Here is a 10613-nt window from a genome sequence, read left to right as displayed (position 1 = left end):
AAATTTTAATTATAATAAAAATTAGAGTTTAAGTCGTTGTTAAAGTAATGGTAGATAAGTTGTCGAACGGAAGAACTTATAAGCGTGGAGGAACTTATAAAAATGTTATTATAAATTTTGATTGTGATATAAAAATTATTTCACATTGATAGTTATATAATTAGTAGTCGTGATGACACCGAGAAACCTTGATAGTTATTAAATTGTATCTTAATTATAGTAAAAATTATTACAAATTAACACATTGTCAAATTCAAAATGGAGGTATTGACCAAGGCGACCGAGAAAACTTGATAACAAAAACAATATCTTAATTATAATAAAAATATTAAAAATTTAAGTTGCTAAATTAAAAGTCTTGATATTTTCGAAGGTGACGTCGAGAAATCATGATACTAAAATTTTAAATCTTAATTAAGATAATATTAAATATTAAGACATTGTTTAGTTAAAAGAAGAAGTGTTGATGAAGACGGCGCCGAAAATTCTCATAATAAAAATAAATTATATTGTAATTGTACTAAAAACTATTATAAAGCTATATATTGTTAAATTAAAAGGTGTGGTTGAAACTAATATCGAGAAACCTTCTTAATAACATTAGATCATTATAATGACAATTATTAGAAATTAAGTCCTTTTTTAGATTAAAAGGTAGATAAGTCGCCGATGGCAACACGGAATAACATTGAAAAATAAAATTTGAAATCTTGATTTTGATTAAAAAAAAGAATATTTTATATTGAGAGTTGTATAATTATAATCCTATAAAAATAGATGATACACAATATAAAAAATACGCAAGTACGCAACTCCTTAAAATACATTATTTTTATTGTTTAAATGTTAAGTTCCACATTAACGTTCAATAATTTCAACGATAGACAGAACACAACAATTGGAAACAAAAATTATAAGAAAGGAGCTTTCCTCATTTAAATTAAAAATTGTGAATACTTATAGAATATGTTTTATAATAATAAATTTTCTTTAAACAAGTATTAAATTTTTTATCAGACGACACCAAGCGAAGCCGGTATAAATCCTAGTAATATATATTACAACCGTAGTATAAAATACTTCTTTTTCTGAGTTGATTAGTCCTCTGCATTTGAATTACAGGATCTCGAAGTATATTCTGCTACAAGCTCTGAGAACGAAGAAGACTTATTTTGCAATAACCTTGAAGGAGCATCATATTCCTCTACGAGGCCTGCGAAAAAATTAGAGAGTACTATAGGCATCGGAAGATTAAGCTTCAATACGTAACTTAAAAGTATAGTATGAAGAAACAAGAGTAATTGATCATACCATGACTAAGAAGCAACACCATATCGCTGTCAAGAATGGAAGTGATACGATGTGCAATGGTGATGAGGGTACAATCCGAAAAGTAATACTTAAGAGTTTGTTGAATAAGATTATCAGTGTTTGTGTCAACTGAAGCGGTTGCTTCATCAAGAATCAACACCTTACTTTTCTTGAGTAGCACTCGCCCGAGACAAATTAGTTGTCTCTGACCCATGCTCCAGTTCTCCCCGTTCTGATGAACTGCATTGTTTTAATAAAACAGGCATTTGCATCAATGTATGGTATAAAATAAACTGTGTACATAAATCAAGGCAAAAGTGTGTATAAAAAGAAATATCGACAAACCATTAGAATCTAACTTTCTTTCCATCTTCCTGACTTCGTCTCCAAGTTGACACTTATCTAAAGTCTACAAGTAAATCGTAAGACATTTAAGTTAATTAACATGCATGGGTTAACATTCTATCATACACGAAAAAAAGACAGCATACACTCACATCCCATATTTGTGCATCCGTGTACTGCTCAAGTGGGTCTAAATTGCTTCGTATGGTTCCCTGAAACATGGTTGGTTCCTGAGGAATAATACTGAGTCTTGACCTCAAATCTTGGAGTCCAAGAGATGAGATATTAATGCCATCAATGACAATACAACCAGTTGTAGGTTCAACTACCCGGAAAAGTGCTTGTATAAGAGTTGATTTCCCACTTCCCGTTCTTCCAACAATACCGGTTTTCATCCCTGCCGGAAAAGTGCATGTCACACCATGTAGTATAAGGGGCAAATGCAGAGCATACTGAACCTGCAAATTATGAATATCGATTTCTCCTCTTGATGGCCAAGAACTATCTGGCCTGTTTTCTAGTATGACGAGAGGAGCTTCACTAGGAATGGTCATGTATTGAAGAATTCTCTCCACTGATATCATTTTGGTTTCCCAATGGCATAAAAACCATATTAATCCACATAGATTAATATTTAAGGTGAGTCCATATGTAACAGCTAACCCTGCAATTGCTGCACATGAGAAGGAAAGATGTAATTTTATAATTACCGCTACAAAGGGAAACACACAATAGAAAGAAAAAAAAACAGTACAAAATACCTACCAGGATCTATGCTTTTTCTGAAGTACATCGAGAGGACTAAAAGGAAGCAAAATGTAATAGAAGAGAATGCATCCAACCGCAACAACAGCCATTTCATTGCAGCAGCAACTTGGAACTCGGGGCGAGAATATGCATCCACTATTGTCATATATGTTGACTTAAATCTCGACTCTTGATCAAAACTCCTAATAGTTGTTATTCCCGATATAGTTTCCGAAATATATTGAATAACCGGAGCTTCGCATACTCGACTCAATCGCGATAGTTCTCTTGATGCAGGCATATAATATTGCTGCATACGATGGATGATTGACTATTTAGTGTTAGCTAGACACCGATCTTGAAATTATAGGATTGAGGGTTAATCACCTAATTTGATACAATATTCCATATATAACACAAAGAATGAAGAGCTTAAACATCAAAATCAACAAATAGAGGTTATCTAAATCTTAGCACAGGAATCACTTGCCGCCATACATTGCATACATCATTCCTCATGCAGTCATAACTATATTCCTAGATTTCACATGTGGATATATTCGCGACGCAACAGTGACACGAGAAAGCCACCTTAAAAATTCCAAACAATTAGATGGACAAGAATGTATGATGATACTCCAGCAGAATGTATCCAACGCTTTCGCCTCTTTTGTAACAAAATAATAAAAAAATAACACCATTTATCCTCACTGAAAAGCCATTGTGACTGTAGTATCAACTCTTACATAGAAAACTCTTGCAGCTATCAGTTATGAAATTGAAATTTGTGATACATATAACTTGCCCAATCACATATACAACCCTATTAAGCGACCCTTCAATTACCCACCAGTTAACATATACATCGATCGTTTTTTGTATTCTGCTAATTGAATCTCATAACTAAATAATTGTCTGTTTGTTTGTTCTATTTAAGAGGTGATCTGCTCAGAAAGGTCTAGTGAAACTGCAGTAGCCAAATTATCCTTCAATGTGTATTTACACATTTATATAGGATCACATCCTTAAAAGTTAAAAGTATTACCTGGTACAAGATGGAGGAGAAAATCAAGGGAATGAATATGACCAAAACTTCCCAAGCAACTGTAGACATCAGAGCAATTATTCCCACAAGTTCGATAGTGATGGATATAATTCCCTCAAGTAGGGTCGGGATCCGAGTCTCCACAGCACTTAGATCAGTAGAACACTATATGTGAGAAATGGATCAAACTAGTCAGTAAAATAGGCAGAGACAGGTAGACTACTGTGATATGCATTACCCAAAGAACTCTTCATTTCACCTCATCTAGAACAAACATTAGAAAACTATCATAAAATATTTAAGTCTGACACTTGGACACATATGCTAATGAGGAACTGCGAAGTCTTTCATATTTTATTAATTAGTTTAAATCTATATAGTTTGGAGTGAACTAAAATTAGTTGTTTATAGTTTTATATGTGGGGCTAGTAGTTTATATAATATAGTTTTTTTAATAAGCCCAAGTGTTAACAGGCCTTAATCTATTTAGGTATTCTATTCTTAATATATTGATGTAATCCCCACATATCATATTAGCCTTCATTATTAGAATTCTTTTTAATACTGTTGGGTCTCTTTTCTTCATTTTGAGGTCGGGAAACCCTTGGGGTACTGGATTTTATGCGGTTCATTCACCCAAAGACTATCTTTATTATTGTTTTCTTTATCCTGCATCATACCCACATCTAATACGAGTACTCAAGTCCAATTTTATAGAATGTGACTTATAATCAGCAAGTCGCGGACAGGAAACTAAATAGTAGAGGGAGTGATCACTTACTCGGTTGAGAATTCTTCCAGCAGGTGTAGCATCAAAAAAGGACATAGGAGCACGGAAAATGGTCTGAAGCATTTTTTGAAAGAGTATAGTAGCAGTTTCATAGCCTGTGGCTACAACAAGAGAGTGTACAACAAGGGTGCAGAAACATATGCCAAATCCCAAGGATGCATAGACAGTCATTAGTGTAGATCCACTAATAACAGGCTTTACATCCTTTGACGACGGTGTAGCCCATGCCAACCAGTAATTGCTTCCTATCTGAAGAATATTTAAAATGACTGAGGCCAGAATCACAAGAATCACCAGAGCTCCTCCATATGCAGTTGTGATGTATTTCCAGTAGACAAAAAGCCCGACTCTACCACTCTCTTTGTCTTCTTCTTTTACTAGCTGTGCTGCAGTTGCTAAACCAGCAGCTCCCCCCTCATCATCTACTTTCCCATTTACATTTCCATTACTTATAATACTCTTTGTATTGTCTGTAGAAATAGGTGCTGCCCTGTTCAAATCACATGCTGATGACAGAGCTGCGTTTTTTGCACCTATAAGTTGTAAAAAATCAGAACCTGGAACGAGAATGTCATCAAACTTCCCAACTTGTGCAATTCTTCCATTTTTCATGACCTTACAAAAAATTCAAGAGAATCATAAGATATCAGATAGTTAGGGACCTAGATGATCCCAAAGTTAAATAAAATAAAAAAGAAAGTTACTACTGAACTCACCACAATTAGATCAGCGGCGTTTAAGAACTCAACTTGATGAGTAACATAAATAACAGTTTTCTCTCTTAAAAGACCAAGAAGAACTTCCTGTTATCCAAAACCAGAAAATAGTAATTCCAAATGAGAAATGCAACAATCTTTCCATTTTTTTTTGCATGTAATACAAGACAATGATCTAAAAAGTTACCTTGAATAAATGAGAACCAGTATGAGCGTCCACAGCACTAAAAGGATCATCAAGTAGATAAATATCCACATCATGGTAAAGAGCGCGAGCGATTTGTATTCTTTGCTTCTGTCCGCCACTTAAGTTGATGCCTTTCTCACCAATAAAAGTTTGATCACCAAAAGAAAGGATCTCCAAGTCCTTCTTAAGACAACATGCATCAAGTACTTGATCATATTTTTGTTGGTCCAGGTCCATCCCAAACAGTATGTTCTCCTGAAACGTACCACTCTGTATCCATGGAGACTGAGCAACATAAGCCTTTGTCCCACAAATCTTAACTCCTCCTGAGATCCTAGGCATTTCACCCAAAATGCAAGAAAGTAAGCTCGACTTACCTGAACCAATTGTACCACATATGCCGACCTTCATACCATGAGAAACTTTGAAGTTTATGTCTTTTAATGCTGCTGTAGTAGTAGTTGAAAAACTATTATCCCAAGTGAAGTTTCCATCAACAATCTCAACTGCGGTATCAGAACTACCCAATGGCAGCTTCTTTAAACCATTATCTTGAAGCTCATCAAGGGAAAGAAAAGAAGCGATTCTCCCAAGGGAAACCTTGGCTTGGACTAGCAAGGATAATGTATCCGGAAGGAGGAAGATTGCCGCTTGAAGAATCCGAAAGGTAGCAAGTGCAGACAAAATTTGCCCCATTTCTAGAAGGATTCCCATATATATACAAGAACCAAAAGTGAACAAGGCCACAAAAGTCGGACCTATCCCATAAAAAAAATCTATCAGTACTGAACTATATAGATATTTCTTCAACCATTGCATCTCCACTTTTCTAAGTTGAAGAATCTTAGACATGAAACTCAGCTCCCATCCCTGAAACCTAAGAACTCTCATATTCCTTAAAGTCTCCATAGTCACCTTCATTCTACTATCCTTAGATTCCATTAGTTTTTTTTGAAAATTCTCCTGCCACATCATAAATCGAGAGTTTGCTACCATAAAAATTAATGTTACAACGAAGGCACCAACTGAAGCAAGCAGCCCTAATTTCTTGTATAAAATTAGCAAAGCTAAACCGATTTGTAAAAGGATTAACCATGTATCATGCATGTTAACGATGAAACTTTGGATTTTCTCTACATCAACAGCCACAGCATTGACAAGTTCTCCTCCTCCACTGCCACCACTACCCTTGTCGCCTTGCAATTGCAATGACCAAGAGGGAAGGGTCATACTCTTATTGTAGAGCATTACAGTTGTCGCTCCTCGAAGCCTGATTCCAATTTGTTGCATCTTAAAGTTAATATGTCTCTTTATGAAAACGGCCAGAAAAGTTGTGGAGGAAAAGGTCAAAGCAAGAACGTAACCCTGATTTTGAAAAACTTGTCTGCCATTAAGGCACTGAACAAAGGTATCAATAAGATAAGGAGCAACATAACTAGCTAGTGTGGAAATAACCGACCATAGAGCTGTCCAAATAATTTCCTTCCATGCCGACAAGAAATATGTCTTAGCAAGCCCAAATTCAGTAGTAAAAATTCCAACATTATCATAAATATCAACATATGACGATGATGACTGAAGAAACTTAGTACGAAACAACGGATACGTGCGAAAAACGGTATTAGAAGGGCCTAGTTGAGGGATATCATCAAGCTCTAAGGTTGTTTTGTCAACTCCTAATTTAAGTAAAGGAGATAACCAAGAGAAAAACATAGTACTAAAAAGACCTGCATATTCGTAAGGAGTCACAGAATCACACCCTCTTCTGGCCTTGTCTATATTCTTAAATTCATCCAACAGAGGTTCTTCTGGGACATCTTCATTCAAGAATTCTACACAACATAACAAAAGATAAACATAAATTTTTCTATACGAAAATCACATAAAATTAAAACTGAATATGATAAAGCGAATCAATTCAACTTTGATTTTTTTCTGTATAGACAAGTAAGGAGTGATACCTATTTCCATTATAATGACGATTTCACGCCGGGCTTGAGAGGCTGTGAAAGAAATTGAAAGCTGGTCACGCAGGGTTTTAGCACTCTGCTTCTGTTCTGAGTGTCATGCGAATCCTTCCTTTAACCTAAAAAATATAATCAAATTACAAATCTATTATTTCCCTATAAAACCCGTGCCACGTTTAACATATTTGATATTATTGTTTATATAATAAATGTTTTAGTTTTTTAATAAAAAATAAAAAAAATAAAATATTGTTAATATTTTATTAAAATTAGCATTATTACCCGTGCAAGGCACGGGCTAGCTTTATTTATAAAACAATCGCTATTTTTTGTGTACTTTTACGACATTTGCGTGTTGTTTCATATCATATTGTGTGGTTCATGTTAGAAGGAATACTGTAACGACGAACATTCTTAAATTTATATTGTGTCGCGAATGTAAAATTTATAGTGCACTCTTACCATTAAAAATAATGATTTTCATATCAAGTCTCAATGATTTTTTTAACTGGAGATACCAAAAATATTATAATGTCTAGGTGTCATGTTTATCAAAATATGGGGACAAAATAGTAAATTTTTTTGCACGGCCGAACTCGAACTTCAAATTACTCGGCACATAAGTTTCACAAGTCTTATCGAGCCGATATTATTTTTTAATAGAAATATATTTTTATCTAAATATTTAATATTTTATAAATATTTTATATATTTATTAGAATCGAATTCGAGCATAATCTATCATATTTTTCGAGTTTTTGTCAATATTTGGTGAAATTGATTCAAGTTTTCGAGCCGAACTTGAGGTTACCGGACTATTTACGACCCAAGTTTTATGCTTGATTTAAGATTCGGGTGAAACCGAGCTTGTGCTCGAACCTGAATATTTTTAATCGAGTTCAAGTCTGAAAGCTTTCGACTCGACTCGGCTTGATTATACCCTTAGTTGTTGTAAAGTTGGTATTTCGAAGTGAGTCAATTACCCAAGTCTCAATATTATCAATAAGTTAATATGTGAACATAATATCAACAAGTTATTTATTTAATATTTGTAAATTTTTTATAAACAAAAATAATAATTAAAATCACGTGGTTGCACATGAGTATAAAGTTAGTATATTGTAGTGAGCTAATTACTCATGTCTCAGAATAATTTTATTATATGTCAATATTAGATTATATAGGTTTAGTCATCCAATATAAAGAAACAAATATATAACTCGGTACTTGATGTTATCAAAATATAATCGAATGAGCCTCTAACTCAATCGATTGAAGTCACATGTTTGGATATAGGTGTCATAGGTTCAATTCTACAAGCTAATAATATTTTTTTATATTTATTCAAATAAGGGGGCAAAATATTAATTTTGAATTATATGTTTTCCCTAAAATATTTGAACCTATCGAACTTTTTGCGACCTGAATTTCAAGTTTGAAATTTAAAGTTCGGTTGAACTCGAGTTCGTGCTCGACCTGAACATTTTTAATCGAGTACGAGTCTGACAGTTTTCGACCCGACTCGGATTGATTATACTCTTAGCTGTTACACGAGTATACAGTTAGTATCTCGATTTGAGTTAATTACCCGATTTTCGATAATTAATAAATTATTATTATACGGTAAGATATTATTAACAGGTTAATATGATAATATATTATCAACAAGAAGTTATTTATTGAATGTATAAATTAAAAAAAAATTATAATCTTGTTGTTGCACATGAGTGTAAAGTTATTATATTGTAATCAGTTAATTACCCAAGTCTTAGAATAGTTTTATTCTATATAAATATTGAATTATATAGGTTTAGTCACCCAAAATAAATAAAGAAGTATGTAACTCAATACTTGATTTTATCAAAATTTAACCAAATGAGCTTGTAGCTCAATTGGTTGAAGTCATATGTTTGTTATAAGTGTAAAGTTAGCATATCGAAATAAGTTATTCAATCAAGTCTCAAATCATTATGTTTTATATAAATATTAAAATAAATATAAAATTTAATTTAAGGTAAGACACCTCGTGTAAATAAATAAGTTCTAACTCAATACTTAATGTTATAAAAGTTTAACCAAAAATATCTCTAACTCAAGTGGTTGATGTGTATAATTTGCAAATAGTTGGCATAAGTTCGATTCCATAACAGATTTTATATAAATATTAAAATAAATATTAAATTTAATGTAAGACAAGACACCTCGTGTAAATAAATAAGTTCTAACTCAATACTTAATGTTATAAAAGGGGTTAAATATCAAGTAGGTCACTTACTGCGTCCAAATGTATCAAGTGAGTCACTGGTTACAAAACTGACTCAAATGAATCACTCATTTGAAAATTTGTATCAAAAATATCACTGTATCGTTAGTCGAAATTCTTAAAAATATTATATATTGAGTTTGGCACATTTTTATGAATGATATTACATCCAAATGAAAGATTCTGAGTTCTAGTATTTTAGATAATATTTTTAATTTTTTTTAAATTTATTTAAAATTTATTTTTATTTAAATCAAATAATACAATCAAAAAATTAAAAATAAATAGTTGATAAAATTTTAAAAATCTAACAATATAATCTAAAATAGTAGAACTCGTAACCTTTCATTTGGATGTAATATCATTCACAAAAAATGTGGGAAACTCAATATATAATATTTTTAAGAATTTCGACTAACGATAGAGTGATATTTTTGATATAAATTTTTAAATGAGTGACTCATTTGAGTCAGTTTTGTAACCAGTGACTCACTTGATATATTTGGACGCAGTAAATGACATACTTGTATAATTTGCAAATAGTTGGAATAAGTTCGATTCCATAACAGATTTTATATAAATATTAAAATAAATATTAAATTTAATGTAAGACAAGACACCTCGTGTAAATAAATAAGTTCTAACTCAATACTTAATGTTATAAAAGTTTAACCAAAAGTGTCTATATCTCAAGTGGTTGATGTGTTTAATTTGCAAATAGATGACATATGTTCGATTCCTATTAACAACAACTATTTTTTATATTTATTAAAATACATGGGCAAAACAGTAATTTCGAATAAAATGTTTCCCCAAAAACTTGATGTTGCGGTATTGATGTGTTTAATTTGCAAATAGATGACATAGGTTCGATTCCTATTAACAACAACTATTTTTGATATTTATTAAAATACATGGGTAAAACACTAATGTTTCCCCAAAAACTTGATGTTGCAGTATTACAAAGATAATAGATAATAGATCGATGTAATCATGTATATATTTTTTGCTGCAAGCTTAATACTACTAAGGGGTCGTTTGGTTCAGAAGACGGTATGGGTTTGGAATAAGGAATCGGGTTAGGCTGGTATTGGGTTGAGGAATCGTTCCTGATATAATGTGTTTGTTTCGGTACTGGAATGAAATCTGTTTGATTTAGATATTTTTGATTCAGTGATTAAATCAAACTTTTATATATTGCATATGTCGAATTTAAGTTAGTTATACAACTTACAAATAAAA

General features: G+C 32.3%; 1 protein-coding gene across 1 annotated transcript; it reads right to left on the bottom strand.

The window, feature by feature from the left end:
* Window positions 1–957: 957 nt before the first annotated feature.
* Window positions 958–7220, bottom strand: LOC141678057 (ABC transporter C family member 3-like). The gene is made up of 10 exons (XM_074484249.1): window positions 7103–7220; window positions 5142–6973; window positions 4955–5041; window positions 4230–4853; window positions 3449–3613; window positions 2422–2713; window positions 1809–2329; window positions 1657–1720; window positions 1312–1551; window positions 958–1213 (listed from the first exon to the last, which is right to left on the bottom strand). Exons 1-10 carry the CDS (start codon window positions 7110–7112, stop codon window positions 1098–1100), a joined length of 3951 nt encoding a protein of 1316 aa, XP_074340350.1. The 5' UTR covers window positions 7113–7220; the 3' UTR covers window positions 958–1097.
* Window positions 7221–10613: the final 3393 nt, after the last annotated feature.

The sequence above is a fragment of the Apium graveolens genome, chromosome 8, assembly GCF_009905375.1.
Source record: "Apium graveolens cultivar Ventura chromosome 8, ASM990537v1, whole genome shotgun sequence".
In the NCBI taxonomy this organism is placed as follows: Eukaryota; Viridiplantae; Streptophyta; class Magnoliopsida; order Apiales; family Apiaceae; genus Apium; species Apium graveolens.
Note: the sequence above shows the minus strand (reverse complement) of the source record. Positions and strands in the feature narration are given on the sequence as shown.

Excerpts from the sequence above, each read along its gene's own strand:
- LOC141678057 (XM_074484249.1), bottom strand. Across the intron at positions 4,854-4,954 it reads ACGCCGCTGATCTAATTGTG|GTCATGAAAAATGGAAGAAT; the intron begins GTGAGTTCAGTA and ends ATTTTTTGTAAG. Across the intron at positions 2,714-3,448 it reads TCTCCTCCATCTTGTACCAG|CAATATTATATGCCTGCATC; the intron begins GTAATACTTTTA and ends CATCGTATGCAG.